The 17,273-nt window shown below is 37.2% G+C and overlaps 1 protein-coding gene across 3 annotated transcripts in view; it reads right to left on the reverse strand.

Moving 5' to 3' along the window:
• The window catches only part of LOC149177809 (nicotinate phosphoribosyltransferase 1-like), a 322,046-nt gene that overhangs the window by 117,690 nt on the left and 187,083 nt on the right, over positions 1-17,273 (reverse strand). For all 3 annotated transcript variants that reach the window (XM_089420220.1, XM_089420219.1, XM_089420221.1), the window contains one exon: positions 8,753-8,869. In XM_089420220.1, the coding sequence (XP_089276346.1) occupies positions 8,753-8,869 (117 nt within the window). The remainder of the gene's footprint in view (positions 1-8,752; positions 8,870-17,273) is intronic.

Consider the following 17,273-nt stretch of genomic DNA (forward strand, 5'->3'; position numbering starts at 1 on the left):
CGTATATAAGTATTTCAAATTTAATTAAAGATATCACTTTATGATTTATTAAAATATTATTAAGATTATAACTTTATATTAATTTCTTATATATATATATATATATATATGTAAGTATTTTAAATCATTTTATTAATTAATATAATTTATTTCCATTAATAATCTTTATATAAATAGGTCGTTACAAGTATGTTGACGGCACAATAGTTGATCCACCAGAGAATTCAAGTGTTGTTGTCAAATACAAATATAAAAAGGGTGAAAGCAAAGCTAGAAAAATTATCCTTGATTCTCTTAGTGACCATCTCATTACTTATGTTTCTGGTTTGAAGAAAGCTAAAGAAATGTATGACAAACTAATTCTCATGTTTGCAATTAGTAACTCGAACCATATTATTACCTTGAAGAATCAGCTAAAGGACATCAAGATGAACAGAGGAGAGACAGTTCAAGGATACTTTTTGAGAATGACCAAAATCAAGAATCAACTATCAATAGTTGGCGAAGCTGTACCCGACAAAGAAATAGTATTGATTGCGCTTGGAGGTCTTTCGCCTATTTGGGAGACTTTTATCACCACCATCAGCAATATCAAACACTATTCCCACATTTTAAGAGCTTCTAGGAATGTGTATCCAACAGGATACCAGAATAATCCCCAGAGGCAGAATTTCACATTATTAAGAACGAGAACCTACTACATTTTCAGCTTATAACAAGAGAAAGAAAGGTAATAAAAATAAATTTGCTTTCAAATCAAATAAAGGCAATCTACACATGTCAAAAGTTAGATGCTTTAATTGTCAAAAACATAGTCACTTTGCTTGTGACTATAAAGAAAAAAGAAGAGCACCTAGATTCAAACACAAATATGATTATAAAAAAGACTCTTCTGAAAATCAAAGAAAATGGCATCTTAAGAAAACAAGAAATCCAAGATATAGAAAAATGCAGCAGAAACTCAATCAGAATACTTTATTATTTCTGCTCTTTCCAGTTCTTTTTCTGCAGATTCATTTAATAGCTAGTTAGTTGGTAGTGATGCTTCCAAACATTTTACTGGTTACCAAGAAGGACTCTCTATTCTAGTTGAGAAAGAGACTAATTTAAATGTTATCCTTGGAAATAATTCTATTCACCAAGTTAAAGGTTATGGTTCAGTTTTATTTCAGTTTGATGATGGCAAAACTATTTTCTACAAGAAGTTTTGTATGTACCTGATTTGAAAAAGAATCTTGTATCCATATTTGCTCTAGAAAACAAAGGAATCAAAGTTCTTTTTATTAAAGGAAAAGTTTTAACTCGACCTTTGAACTCAAGTATGAGAGAAGCCTTCACTCTTGGATCAAGATGTGAAGGGCTTTACAAAGTCAATGGTAAACCCATTCATGCATTGGTCCATGACACCAATCTTTACTCTGAGCTATGGCACAAAAGATTCGCTCACCTACACTACAAAGCCTGACCTCATGATAGGAACATGGTTTTTGGAATGCTTGAGATCATAATGGATCATGAACGAGTTTGCCCAGGATGTACAACTAGAAAGCATATAAAGGGACCATTCCCTTCAAGCAAAACAAAAACTAGTCAAGTACTTCAGCTCATACATTCTAATTTATGTGGACTATGCTTGTTACTTATTTTGGTGGCTACTTGTATTTCATGATTTTTGTTGACGATTTTTTTCGCAAAACATGGATACTCTTTTTTGAAAAAGAAAGGGGAATCATTTGACATGTTTAGAGACTGCAAGGCTTTGATTGAAAATCAAATTGGAAAGTTGATCAAAGCTTTCTGATCTAATAATGGGGGAGATTTCCCCTCCAATGAGTTTAATGATCTTTGCAAAGACATCGAAATAAAGAAAGAAACCATTGTGACGTACAATCCACAAACAAATGGGGTGGATAAGAGAAAGAATAGAACCATTATGGAAACAGTCAGAGCCATGTTGCATGATCAAAAGCTACAAAAGTTTCTGTGGGGAGAAGCTGCAAATATTGATTCTTATGTGCAAAACAAAACTCCTCATTAGGCCTTAGACAATAAGACTCCTGAAGAAGTCTTCACTGGTAAAAGGCCTGAGGTGAGTCATTTGAGAATCTTTGGTTGTCTAGTGTACTTCCATGTGCCGAAAGAGAAAAGGAACAAACTAAAAGCTTCAGGTAAGAAAAGTACATTTGTTGGCTACTGGGATAATTCAAAAGCTTATAGAATTTATGTACTTGGTCAAAGAACTATAGAGTTTAGCAGAGACGTAACATTTGAGGAAGATGCAGTTCTTAGAAAACAAGAGACTCTCCTCCTCCTACCATTGCTGAAAGACAAGTTGTTAATGAAAAAGAGCCTGCATCTGAGTCTGAACCGGAACCTAAGAATGAGCTTGTTGATAATCCAATGGGTTCCATGGATCCTCTAGATCCTCCACCACATGATCCTCCTACCAGAAAGAGACCATTATGGTTGCGAGATACCTTGCAAGATGCTAAACAACATGCTGCCCCAAGAGGAATATTCAGAGAAAGTAAGAAGCCAAGTCGGTTTCAAGGGTATGTTGCTGCCATGAGCAACATCATTCAAGCAAAACCATACACCTTTGAAGAAGCTGCAAAAGAACAAATCTGGAAAGATGCCATGACTGAAGCATATGAAACCATCATCCAAAATGATGTCTAGGAAGTGGTTCCTAGACCTCAAGGTAAATTTGTTGTCACTTCCAAATGGTTATTTAAGATTAAACATGGTGGAGATGGTAGTATTGAAAAATATAAGGCTAGATATGTAGCTAGAGGATTCTATTAGAAAGCGAGAATAGATTATGATGAGATTTTTGCACTTGTAGCTCGATATATTACTATTTGATCTATTGTTGCCTTAGCTGCTAGCCAAGGATGGAATCTCCACCAAATCAACATGAAAACTGCTTTCTTGCATGGCTTCCTCAAGGAAGAGGTATTCGTGAAACAAACACAAGGCTTTGAAGAGCATGACAAGGAAACTCATGTATGCAAACAGAAGAAAGCCTTATATGGGCTTAAGCAAGCTCCAAGAGCTTGGTATTCTCGCATTGATAGCTACCTGATAAAGTTTCATTTCACAAGAAGCAGTGCAGACCAAACCTCTACTTCAAGACAGTCAAAGGTATACCTTTGATTTTGGTATTGTATGTTGATGATTTATTCTTGACGGGAGGAGAACCTCCTATCCTCCAGTGTAAGAGGGAGTTAGCTTATGAATTTGAAATGAAAGACTTTTGTTTGATGCATTACTTTCTAGGTCTAGAGGTCTCGCAAAGACCTAATGAAATTTATTTTTCTCAAGTAAAATATGTTGTTAAGCTTCTTGAAATATTTGCTATGGTAGAATGTAAGTCCATGCATACTGCTATGGAAATGAACTTTAAAAAATTATGTGCCAAAGTTGTAGGACCTAGTTTGGCAAATCCCATTGGTGCTTTGATGTTTTTGCTAAACATTAGGCCTGACATATTCTTTGTTGTAAACACTTTAAGTCAACATATGATTGATCCCCTTCATGCCCACTATATTTTTGTAAAATACGTGCTCAAATACTTGCATGGAACTATCAATCTAGGATTGAAATACACTGCTAAAAATGTAAGACTTCATGGATACACCGATGTTGATTGGGCTGGTAACTCTGCTGAGAGAAAGAGCACTTCTGGATGTTGCTTTAGCTTGGGATCTGCCATGATCTCTTGGATGAGGAGAAAGAAGAAGTCTATTGCACTGAGTACAGCTGAAGCTCAATACCTTGTTGCTAGCATGGCTAGCTGTGAGGCAGTTTGGCTAAGGAATTTTTTTGGGAAACCATTTGAGTAAGTTCTAAAAGCAACAGTTACATATTGTGACAATAAGAGTGGGATTCATCTTGCAGAAAATCCTATGTTTCATGAAAAGTCCAAGCATATTGAGATCAAGTATCACTATATCCGGGATATGGTGCAGAGAGGAGCAATGAGGCTCCATCACATCTCTATTGATGATTTGATAGCTGACATTCTTACCAAGCCTTTACTAAAAAGAAAGTTCTTGGTTTTTGGAGAGCAGCTTGGATTTATGGATGTGACCCTTTCGAGAAGTGGTCACAGCTGATCGAGAACACTGAGATGATTTCCCCCCCTGACAGAGCTCACAGGATTAGGGAATGATATCAGAAATCTCCTAAGGATGAGAGACCTCTTGTGTAGTGTGTGTCACAAGAGTAGGCCTCAGTATGCATCCGACCCACAGTCTGGGACATGGGAAAAGCCACCTATCTAGCCAATAGGTGTAGTGAGACTTGTCTGTGTGACTTGTCTAGGGTGCAAGTGTTCCACCACCTGACACTTTGTTGTGTTTGATTCTTGTTTGTGTGACTTGTTTGAGTCTTGTCTATGTGAATCTTGTGTTCTATCACTTAATTTTGTTTAAGATGAAAACTAGTTGAGTGTAATCTTTGTCTATGTGAGATGTGATGGTTCTTTCCTTTCCAAATTTGTGTCAAGTGGATGATTCTTCTTTAGATTGTGACTTCATTGTTACAGATGTCACAGAGCAGAGTTGAACTAAGATGAATGAAAGAGATCAAAGGAAGCAAGGATCTTTGATGCAGAAAGAAATTCCTCCCTAGCTGAGATGGAGTGTTAAAATTCAGTGGCTCAAGAATGAATTTCTCCTAGAAGAAAACATATCTTTTAGTCATGTTTGAACCACCTATAACAAAATTTCATTTCTGACAATTCTAATTTAACTTTCCAAAAATAGTAAGTCACATCTCAATTTGGAAGTGACTTTCTAAAAATAGAAAGTCATGTCTAAATGATCAAGGATAATCTCGACATATGGAATCCACTTTAAAATCAAATCAATCATGATTATACAAGTCAAGAATTAATATTTTTATCCTTACTAGTATTATTATTATTATTATTATGATACTATTATTTATAAAATAGTCTAAAGTCATTCACCTTTAATGGATTAATAAAAACGATATTTCTCATAGAATAAGTAAATTAAATTGAGAATCTCTTACTTGGAAAATCGGACCTCTCTTGGAATAAAATAGTAACTTCACTCTTAAGATAATGTAACACTCCCTCTCTAATTCAATGTATGGCAAAAGTGTAACTACTCATTACATACACTTGTAACTCCCTCATTCAATTCGATTTGTAACTCTCACTAAATATTCTCTCATGTCTAAATGTAACTCTCTCTCTCCCTAATTCGAATTGTAACTTCTCAAGACAAGTGTACCTCTTTCTCTATTCTTTGGATGAGTTACACTTCTCCTCAAGTAACTCCTCTATCATGGAATTCAATTCTCCTATTATTGGCTCAAGGAATGAATTCATTTTGTAACTCCTCTCCTTTCTCATCTATTTAAGCAAGAGAAAGTGAAAGTTGAGAGTAGAATGTTCATTGTGAAGGAGAGCTAGAGTTGAGTTTGCAAGAGAAGTGTGAGAGCAAGTCAAGAGTAAGAGCAAGGGAAGAGTTGGAGCAAGTGTGAAGGAAAAGATATAATCAAGAGAAGGTGCATACTTTCAAACAAAGTGCAAGAGCACTTCAGTCGTAAGTTGATCAGACATTGGTGACTTTATTCATTCTCATTCTCTCTTTGTACTCTGCTGAACAATTGAAAAAATCTAATAGAAGAAGAATCATTTGGGTTTTTCCCTGGTCATTGGACCTAACTCTTAGTGTCTCATATTTGTGCTTGGTTATCTTCATATGATCCTTAAGTTTATGTTTTGTCTACAATTGTTGATATGAAAAGTTGTAAAGAAATTTGCATTCTAGGTAATTGTAACAACATTGAACATTCAATTTTCTACAAAGTACATTTAGTTTTGTCCAAATACATTCAATTTTCTACAAAGTACATTAAGTTCCATTCAATTGTCTGCAAAGTACATTCAATTTTCTGCAAGTGCATTCAGTTTTTTGCATAGAACTTTCAAGATTTTGCAAGGAATTATTAAATTTTTATATAGAACTTTCAGATTTTAACAAGTGATGATGAGATTCAAATGAGCTCTCATCAATTTATATCCTCCCTAAGGGGTTAGATTTTCCTAAATAAGGCCTAATTAAGCCTCAAATGATAAAATAATGTACAATAATGACATGAGTTGGTGACAAGCCCACCAAGATAGCTCCATAATACAAAGATAAGCCTATCAAGAGGGAAAAATAGTAGATACAATGAGTTGTTGGGCCATTGAAGATGCCTAATGGAGTCCAAAATGTGCCAAGGTGATAGAATAGGCTCCAAACATAGTGACCAAGGGGGTGACCCTTTGATATCCAAGCAAATCAAATGTGGTGTCCCCAAGTAGGTGTGGGGGCACAATGACATCCTCATGAGTCTCCAAGTGGATCGATAATGCATGTATACCATCTGCAAGGGCTACAATGATGACATAAGCCCTCCTTCTGTCTCCCATGGTGAGACGCATCCCCATTTGGGCCCTGGAACATCTACCAAGTGTGTGGTGCAAGTGTGAAGTTGGCTAGGCATGGTGGTCCAGGTGCATCATCCTCATCCAAAAAGATGGAACACAAGCAATCAATGAATGGTGTTGAGGGATCCATGAAGAGGAAATCTACTCTTTGTTATTGTGGAGGCCCAAGGCTCTCAACGCTCACCCTACAAGTGCCGATATAACCTTCTGGAGGGCTTGGACCTTGTATGGGAAGACCAAACCCCAAATGGAGACCCACCTACAATCGTGTATAATATCTAATGCGTCTTCTCACCTTCCAGTACAACAAATCATTAGAGTAGTCAAGTAAAAGAGTTTACAAATCATGGAGTGAATGGCATGCCCTTCCATTGTGGGCTTTAGCATGTGCAGGTGTCTCCAAGACCAATAACGAGGTTAGCTAAGGATCATATTAGCTTATTTCAGCCTCTAAAGGGGGTGACATGTCCATGGTACATCCATCAAGTGGTAGTTGGCTTGTGATATAATGATGAAATGGAGTGGGGCATCAAGGGAAGGCTCCAAGTCACATGCCATAGTACAGGGGTAGTTATAATAGGGGAAGCCAACACTCAAGTATATGAATTTAGGAGCGAGAAATCGTGGTACACGAGTTACCCCAGCCTTTGTTTTTCCACCCTTCTTCATATGCCTTTTACCTTTGATTGATTTTTCTTTATAATTGCTCGGGGCTTCAGGGGATGAGAGCATGATGTGTAGGATATAACAGTGACTAGCCCTTAAGTTGGGGCAGTTCATCGCCCACCAGGGGTTGGGACAATGATGGGTTCCTTAATATTGTAAGAGGCCAATATGAGGGGCCCTAGGAACTAGGGTGATGGTCATAATGATAGGGGTAGAGGCCATATTTGGCTTTTCCCCACATGCTAAATTTGTATATCCTGACCATCTTTTGCATTTTATGGTACATTTCCAAGTGAGAGTGGCCAAATTATAATTTTTTCTTTTCTTCTTTTGAGCTGCATCAACCTTTGAGGCATCATTCTAGGCCCGACCCAAGGTGTGGACAAGAGGAGGGGGAAGCTAACTCCTCGTGGACCCAATGGACAAATGTGGACCCGGATGGGAAATACGTTGAATGGGGCTGTAATGAGCGGAAGGGGGTGATATATATGGTGTCGGGAGGTGTGACCATGCAACCAAAATTGAGTTTTCCCATGTAGTGCCATCCCTAAAGCTTAATAGCCAATAAAGGAGATCTCATGGGACTAAGATACAAGGTTAACCATAAAATTGGGCACAGGAGACAAGAGTACGAACCTAGCCCACTCTTTCTGCAGAATCCCCCCACTAATCCACGTCCAAAAGTGCCCATGATAACCAAAATCCCAACTACACAATGAAAATCCATACCTTCGGAGTTGGAAGGCCCACATTTCAAACATACGATCATAATAGATGGGGATGGGACCACGTGGCTTGCTCATGTGGGGAAGAAAATGGCACATCGAGCTAACTGGTCGCTGCAAGGGGCTACTGGCTACCCACTGAGAACCAGATAGGAAAAATTTTCTCTTATGGTCCATGGATATCACCCACAAAGTGGTGGGTAACAGGTACAACCAGGGAAACAAGATACAAACAATAAGAAATATGTCTATGATGCCTAATACAAATCCTTCACATATTCGTTGCAATGATTTTGACTTGTGACCTTGGGCTTACAATGGTGGTGATATTTAATGCAAAAATATGTATATCTACCCCTGCTAACATGAGGGGTAACACCATACCTTTACCACGGCATTATACATTTGTTAAGATGCTATACAGAGTTCTTTCCTATATTATTTTCGGCAATTCTAGGAATTGCACTTAGACTCCCACGTTGTATTCATATTCTTTATACTCCTCAGTCCCATTGACCTACTTTTGTGGTCATTTGTCAAACATTAATATAATTATCCTATCTCATAGATAAACAATTGTTAGATTTCATATACGAGTACACACACAAGAAGATTGGAGGAATGATAAATGTTATTTTCATTTTCTGTGATGCTGCACCATCTACATACCCACAAGCTCAAAGTTGGCTACCCATAGTTAAATTGGCACATAGTACATACCATTATCTCATTGAATCATCCCAAATAAAATCAACAGATATCACATGGTATCAGTTTATAAGAATAAAATAACTGCACGAATGAAATGATAAATGCATTGTTAAATATAACAGCAACAATGCAAGGTGAGCAAATGCATATTCAATCATCAACAAACTACATCACTTACATCATAAGTGTCCACAAGTGCCTGAAACTTTGTTGGAAAAGCCAAAGCATATGACATAAAGGCTGCCAATTCACTATGATTGGTCTCAGAGAATGTCCCTTTGAGAGAATCTGCTGCCTAAATAATCAACAAAAAATCAGAAGTGTTAATTGATTAAGTTACAGCATACTACAACTATAAAAAATGTTTTGGAGTTTAGCTAATATCATTAACCAAAATAGGGTCACTTAAATCCAAATAGGCACACCAAAATTTCAAATAAAAATCAATTGAAAGAAATATATGACAACTAAAGTGGCCCTCCAAATAATAACTGTAGCCAGTCATGATTTTGAATTTAAGTAATCACCACAGATCACCACATAAGTATGTGACAAAAGAACACAACATTATTCTTCTTGAAAATATAGCCCAAGACTCTTAAAATTAAACATGTGAAATTTTCAGTTTATAAAGAACACAAGTTATAGACTGCTATCAAAATTGATTAATATAGACTTGTAGGAGTTGCCTACATTCTGGTCGTTATATTTTATTGTACTACATGGGGGATCTCCCTTACAAAAAGTGAGTGATGGGAATAAACAAAGCAACCTGAATCATTAATACATCATGTAATTCACAAGCCAAGATAAATGAATTTCATAAAATTGCACTACATTCTTCCATCCAAAAAACAACCCATATCTGGTTCTTAGGATGGATTCATGTATCTCTTTGGAATGTGTCTTTTTTTTTCTCTCAAAGTTCATTTCCAGCTCTAGGGCACAATTTTTATTTCTGATGCCCATTTTTTCTTTAGGGGATGCCTGGTGGTTGCACGAATCAAAGGGTTTCAAGATCACGATATTTTTGGGAGGACGATTTTATCTGCCGTTAAATTTGGCGATTTTATCCAAATAAAAAAATCACGACAAAATCATAAAAATCGAAAAAAATGCCAAAAAATTGCGAAAAAATTGCCAATAATATATTAATTTTTTTAATTCATTACATAATAAAAAAATATCATTTATTATTTTTATAGTTATTAATTTATAATTTGGGACACTCATACAAGTTGTAGTCCCAACGCCTTAACAACATGGTCTACGGCTACAACAATCTTCAATTGTGGGTGAGGCAACTTTAGAAGACACCTGATGTGGAGGCCATCTCATTGGATGGGATTGACTAATGTTGCATGGAGGGTTGAGGCCGAGAGGCCTGTCATAGAATCGGCCCCTGATTGGTTAGAGGAGGCAGTTGAGGAGGTAGCAGTTGCAAAGGAGAGAGTGGTGGAGGAGGAGGAGTAGGTGACACCACCTACCATGGTCACCAATAAAGGACGTGGTCTACCTCCTCTGGTTCCTAGTTCTTCTAGAGGACATCAGAGTCCAATGCCAGTCCCAGGGCATTCTTCATCTAGAGGGAAAGCTATTACAATTTCTCGCAAAAGGGATAGATGAAATCATTAGTTACTAGTGGTTCATTTCATTGTATATGACTCATGATATGATATACATTATTATATTTTTTATTGATATTATGAGGATGAGTAAGTACTAAGGACTCAAGATTCAGGATATCATTCACTGTTATGTATGATAAAGCATTAGACATATTACACATCTTATATATTAGTTTTCTTTTCATATTTATGTGTCAATGCATTTATTTTATGTTGTGGATCCCTTAGATACTAAAAAAATGGAAAAAAAAAAAATAGTTCTTTTTTTTGGGCCGATTTTTACCGATTTTTTCCTGATTTTACGATTTTTTCTTTTCCATACCCTCATCAATTTTATCCCAATCGCAATGTTCGCAACATTGGTTTCAAGCTAATGTTGATTTGAGGTCCAAAGCAAGATTTATTTTATAGCAGAAAAAGTAATTATTGTCATTCACTTTACAACAAGGTCTTTGAATTGTGGGATTGCTATATGCTATGAATTGTTTATGTTCTTTAGTTGACGGTTGGCCTTGTGTCAATCCCAAATTCCCCTAAACAACATCCCTTATCTGAAACATTCACTGGTGGATGGAGAAGCAGCAAAAGGATTGCATTTGATTTATGGGAGAAAGATACAATACAAGTTGGAAAGAACAGATGAAATAGGATCCTTCAAGTAAAATCTCTTCGAGCACCACAATCATGAAACTTTTTTTAACCATACTAAAAATCATCTCCAGCAACAGACCCAACTAACATCAACTCAGAAGACATGGCCATTCTCTGAGAAAAAATAGCACAAGCAAAGGGCTGAAGGTTTTGGTTCTAGGATTTGAATTTGTTACAAGTACAGATTATTCCCGAATTCACATTATGAAAGGTAACAAGTACTTCAAAGAACCTGTATAAGTGGATGCAATCATTCAGGCCAGATTTGAAGATTAAAGCCCTTAATTTGCAAGTCAAGGGGGTAATATTGTGAGGAAATATAGTTAAAACAGAAACCACTTCATTCCCGAGTTCACATTACGAAAGGTAACAAGTACTTCAAACAACCGATATAAGTGGATGCAATCATTCAGGCAAGATTTGAAGAGGAAACAGAGCAGCTTAAAGCCCTTAATCTGCAAGTCAAGGGTGTATTCTTGAGGAAATATAGTTAAAACCAAAACAAATCACTAAAGTTTCACTTTCACTTACTATTAGACATATTAGAGGCTCTATGTCAATTTAAAACTTATTCAGTCACCCTGTTAATCTACACAGATGAACATGTCTAGACCTCAACATGAAAAATAAGAAAATTTCAAACATTGTACATTTCACAATAAAATAATTGTTGGGAACAAAAGTTACTCTTTATCTTTGTCATAAATTCAAAAGGATAGACATGTGATTAAAAGCAAATGAAACATGATGTCATTAAACATTTTCAAAAAAAAAATGGTTAGAATGGTTAGACTGATATTCATGGCTTCATCCATAATTAATTTCATTTGAAGGGTATTTTCCAATATCTATAGAGAAATGGATCTTCTAGCTATTACATTTGTAGAGAAGTCTTCCCAAGTGGCCCTAAAGATAGAGTGGGAAGACCCTAAAGATAGAGGCAATGTGAGACCCTAATAGGAAAATGTCGTGGCATTGTTATGGGTTTAAGAACAGTATTCAAACGTTCTATAATCTTCTAACAATGAGCTTTCCAAACAAACATGACACCATACAAATTTAACTAACATCTAACGTATATAAGTGACACTTGCGGGTACTTATATAAAGAATCCCGCTCTCAAAAGATCTTGTTCTATGAGTGATATTGCACTTTGATTGTGTCATCAGATAAATGTTCAACCACAAGTGATTTATCTCCCAGTTATTGTATCCTTAAATTTCAAAGATACCCCTCAAGTCGGGTCCTCAAACCTTGCTGAAAAATGGGATGAGCACACAATTCAAGCAACCCAATGCGAAATTCTACATGCATCCAAGGTAAAATAAAGATTGTTTGCATACAACCATCTTCCACAGCAAAGATGGCTATACTATGGTTATAGCATATCTAGGACTCACTCCCTACACTCCTTCGTCGTTTCAATAGTAACAATAATGTTGTTAACACTTGAACTCTCTCTTGAGGTGAAAGTCCTAACCCAATGAGAGAGGTAAGGAGAGACAGTAGGCAAGTCACGGGCCATCCAATGTCACCTCAGTGGCCTTGCCTCTCATGTTAAGGTTATGAGATTCCTAACCTAAGAGGGCATTCCCTAAAGGTCAAACCAAATCAGGTCATTGAACATTGAAAGGAATTTCAATGACTAAGTTTGCTAAAAATAAATTTGTTACCACGCACTCTCAAAGTAAGAGACAATGTTAAGGTTGATTGTGGATAGTAGATCAAATGAATCAGCTCAAAACGTTCAGTATCAGGCAAGTGCTTATTCATTGAAAGCTTGTAAAAGAGAAGTGTAATATTGTTCAAATAGCCATGTTATCAAAACATGAAACAAGAATTTGTATTTTACAAATTATATGATACAATGGAAATTAAGATTAATTATTTCATGAGTTTAGGTATCATGAGATACTGCAATAGCATACAGTAACTGTTGAAATTCTGAAGTTTTATGTTGTAACAATTATTTGATCCAATAACTTCTCAAATCAGCAATATCAGTTAAGCAATTGTAGATAGAACATAAACCATATACACAATAGAAGACAGCCAAGAACTCGATAAGACAGTGAGTTTAGGTTCAATGACTAAGGCAAAACCCAACCAGATTCTTCCTCTATTAGAAATCAAATGTTCAGCAAAGATACAGAATACAATTAGAGAAAGAAGAAGTTCACCCAAATTTAAAGAAGATCTCTAATAGCAGTAGCTGATGCAAAAACTAAATTACTTGAACTCACCAAGTTTTGCTCTTACTCTTCAAGACTCTCTCTCTCTCTCTCTCTCTCTGATTTCTTCTCTAGTCTCTCTAGTTCTCTCTTTCTCAAGTTCGCACACTCCTTTCACAATGCACAAGTGACTAGTAGAGAGGTTGAAAGGCACAAATATATAGGAAGAGCAAGGAGATCGAATTCATGGAGTAACTCCCATGCCAAAATAGGAGTGTAACTTGTACTATAAAGGAGGTACGCTTGCCTTAGTAACTCATACCATCAAGAGGGAGTACGCATGCCTTAGTGACTTATGCCATAAAGAAGGAAAATGCATGCCCTAGTAATTCGAGCCATTAAGGAGAAGTGTAACATATGCATTAAACAAGTGTATGAGGAATCTTTTTATGACAAGTCATTAAAGTGACTAAGAGTGTAAAAGGTGCATAAGAGCATTAAAGAGAGAGAGGAATGAATCCTTTAAGAGAGAGAGAGAGTAATGTATCATTGAATGAGAGAGTTCGATTTGCCATCAAGGAGTGAGATGTGAAGTGCATCAATGAGTGCCAAGAAGGAGAGGTGACATGTAATTCCTTTTTAGATAATATTATAGTATCATAATCCCCAAGTTACCAACAGATGAGAAGGGAAGGACTTACCCCTAGAAGAGAGAGAAGTAACCTTACCACAAATAAGGACTTACCGCCAGACAAGAGAGAAGCCCCCCCATGTTCCCACCAGAAGATATTTTGATTGAGTTTCCCATGCAATATACGAGGAGAGGGACTTCAAGTTGTTGTCATAAGTGATATTGATATGCTAAGTTGGCACCAAATGCGGGAGGGATCACCCCAACCCTGTGAATCCATCCTCCCACAACACACCCATTTCCCCATCGTGAACCAATTCACTCGTCATTACACGACCTGGAGAAAACCCAGGATGGAAAACACTACTATGCTCAACAAATAAAGAACCCGAAGAAGTTGGTTGAAGCCATGACGCTAGCTAGAAACCGAGGTTGGAAGAAATATTGATGATCAAAATAAAAAAATTAAACAATTTAGATTGATTAAGGATAAGTTAAGTGATTTTCCACCATCTATACATATTTACCAATTGAAGCAAGGTGACTTACTAATTTTGGAAAGTCATGGCTGCAATGATAGACATGATTTTCTATATTTAGAAAGTCATTCTAGAATAGTTAGAAATGAAATTTTATTCAAGGAAATCCATCCCTTAGCTGCCAATTTTCAACACTCCCTCTCAGCTAGGGAGGAATTTCTTTCTGACACAAGGATCTCTATAATCTTTGCTTTGGAACAATGATGTTACAATCTAATGAAGAAGAATCATCATAGGGAGATTCATCCATCACCCTATATTCACTTGGGGGGATTGCCACTTGCCAACATATGACAAGGATCTTGCACAACCAAGTCTCATCTCTTCTTGGGAGGATAACCCACTTGACAAGGATCTCACACAACCAAGTCTCATCTCTGCTTGGGGGGATAAACCACTTGTCAAGGATCTCGCACAACCAAGTCACATCTCTGCTTGGGGGGATAACCCACTTGTCAAGGATCTCGCAAAACCAAGTCTCATCTATGCTTGGGGGGATAACCCACTTGACAAGGACCTCACACAACCAAGTCTCATCTCTTCTTGGGGGAATCCACTTGTCAACACATGACAAGGATCTCACACAACCAAGTCTCATCTCTGCTTAGTGGAATCCACTTGCCAACACATGACAAGGATCTTGCACAACCAAGGCTCATCTCTACTTGGGGGCATCCACTTGTCAACACATGACAAGGATCTCGCACTACCAAGGCACATCATCCATGACCACCCTCTCTAGGCAGGGTCATATCCGCCAGTCCAAGCTACTCTATGAAAACCAAGAACTTCCTTTTCGACAAAGGCTTAGTAAGAATGTGGGCAATCTAGTCATCAATCACTATATGATGCAATCTTACTGCTCCTCTCTACACCATATCCCCGATATAGCGATATTTGATTTCAGTATGCTTGGACTTAAGTCGAATCCCACTCTTATTGTCATAGTAAATTGTTTTTGCGTCTCGAACATGCTCAAACAGCTCTCCAAAGAGTTTCCTAAGCCATACTACCTCATACCAAGAAGTCGAAGTGATTTGGTTACATTTCTCCCTCTTGAGAAGGTCAAAGTTAAGGTTTCTGCGTTGGGACTATCTTTTGGTTTGATCTTGGAAGAAAGAAGAAGAGAAGGAAAGGCAAGCGAAGGTCTCTTAGGGTGTCTCATTAGCCCTAAGACTCAAGGAAAGGCAAGCGAAGGGAGGAGAAGGCTATTCGAGGGAGATCGAAGTCTCCAAGAGAAGCAGCAGCAGTTGTCGTGAGCCAGAATTTCGGATCTACAATGGGAGGTCGAAGTTAATATAGCAGGAGGCCAAATTGATCTTGATCTTGGAGGGTATTTGTCTGAGTCACTAGGTCATGGTATTCGTCAATTGAAGAATCTATAAGAAGAGAAGAGATTTACGGGTTTTCCCCTCAAGAGGAGGGGTTTTGGCCCTGGCTTGCAGCCTATATACTATGTCATTGTTCTTATTGTTTTGGTAGTTGTTTGATGTATCGCACACTGTAATAATAAGGAACAAAGCTAATAAGTAAAAAGGTAACACAAACAGTTATCAAGTTAAGAAAAATAACCTACTTACTGCTCTTCTGAATTCTCAACATGGAATCAGAGCTAAGGTCATCTAAGGGCATCATGAAGATCTCCTCTACAGTGAAGAAGTTCATCAAGAAGATTGCAAGCCATCTCAAGAAAGGCATTAAGGAAGCATGGAATTTATTATTCTCTACAAAGAAGGTATCAATCAAAGAAAGGGATGAAGGTCTCTTCTCGGCTCTCTCTGGTACATTTCAAGATGAAGACGTTTGGGTAATTGATAGTGGTGCATCAAGACACATGACTAGCCACTCCAACCGATTGAAGACCTTATCAAAAGGAAAATCTGCTTATTCAGTGGAACTTGGAGATAACAAGAGCTTTCCCGTGAAAAGCATTGTATCAACCTCCATAAAGTTGGAATACGGAAGCAACATACACCTCAACAACATTTTATTTGTTCCAGGTTTGCATAAGAATTTACTTTCTATTTCAAGTCTAGAAGATAAGGGTGATAGAATAGCCTTCATTTATGGAAAGGTTGTTGTCTAGGGAAAAGACTCAAATATAAATCAAGCCAAGGTCATTGGCATTCGAGAAAGAAGACTACAAATTAATATCTCTGGTGGCCTAAGCCCTAGTTCACATTGAAATTAGCCCATGTGAACTTTGGCATCGAAGATTTGATCATCTATATTTCAAAATCATTCCAACTCTAAGCTCCATAGTAGATGGAATTCCTAATTTGAAGGAAGATCATGAAGGTGTCTGCAAGGGATGTGCATTGGGTAAGAATACCAAGTGACTATTTGGAAGCAATGTTTCACGAATAAAAGTAATCTTGGATCTCATTCATTCTGATGTATGTGGTCCTATGACTCCTAAATCTCTTGGAGGACATCTATTTTATGTCACATTTATAGATGACCATTCAAGAAAGACCTAGGTTTACTTAATGAAAACCAAGGACGAAGTATTTACAAAATTTCAAGAATTCAAAGCTGCAGTGGAGAACCTTACAAAAAGAAGAATCAAGATACTAAGATCTGATAATGGAGGAGAATATACATCCAAAGAGATTATAGCAGTCTGTAAGGAATCAAGGATTACGAGGGAGTTGATAGTTCCATATAATCCCGAACAAATGGAGTTGCAGAAAGAAAGAATAGATCCATTGAAGAAAGTGTAAAGGCAATGTTACACGATCAAGATCACCTTAAGTTTTTGTGAGGAGAAGCCAAGAAGACAGTTGTCTACATTCAAAATCGAAGTCCCCACAAATTTGTAGACAACAAAACTCCGAAAGAAGTGTTCACTGGAAAGAAGCCATCTATAAAGAAGTGTTCACTGGAAAGAATCCATCTGTAGATCATCTTCGGATCTTCGGGTGTCCTGTATATATCCAAATTCCAAAGGACAAAAGAAAGACGCTGGACCCTTCCGGTATGAAGGGTATATTTGTGGGATATAGCAACACATCAAAAACTTATAGATCTACATGAAAGATGGACATCACATAGAAGTCAATCGTGATGTCATATTTG

This window comes from Pinus tabuliformis, chromosome 4_1 (genome assembly GCF_031772625.1).
Source record: "Pinus tabuliformis cultivar Carrire ecotype Pingquan chromosome 4_1, CPIR1, whole genome shotgun sequence".
NCBI classification, from domain to species: domain Eukaryota; kingdom Viridiplantae; phylum Streptophyta; class Pinopsida; order Pinales; family Pinaceae; genus Pinus; species Pinus tabuliformis.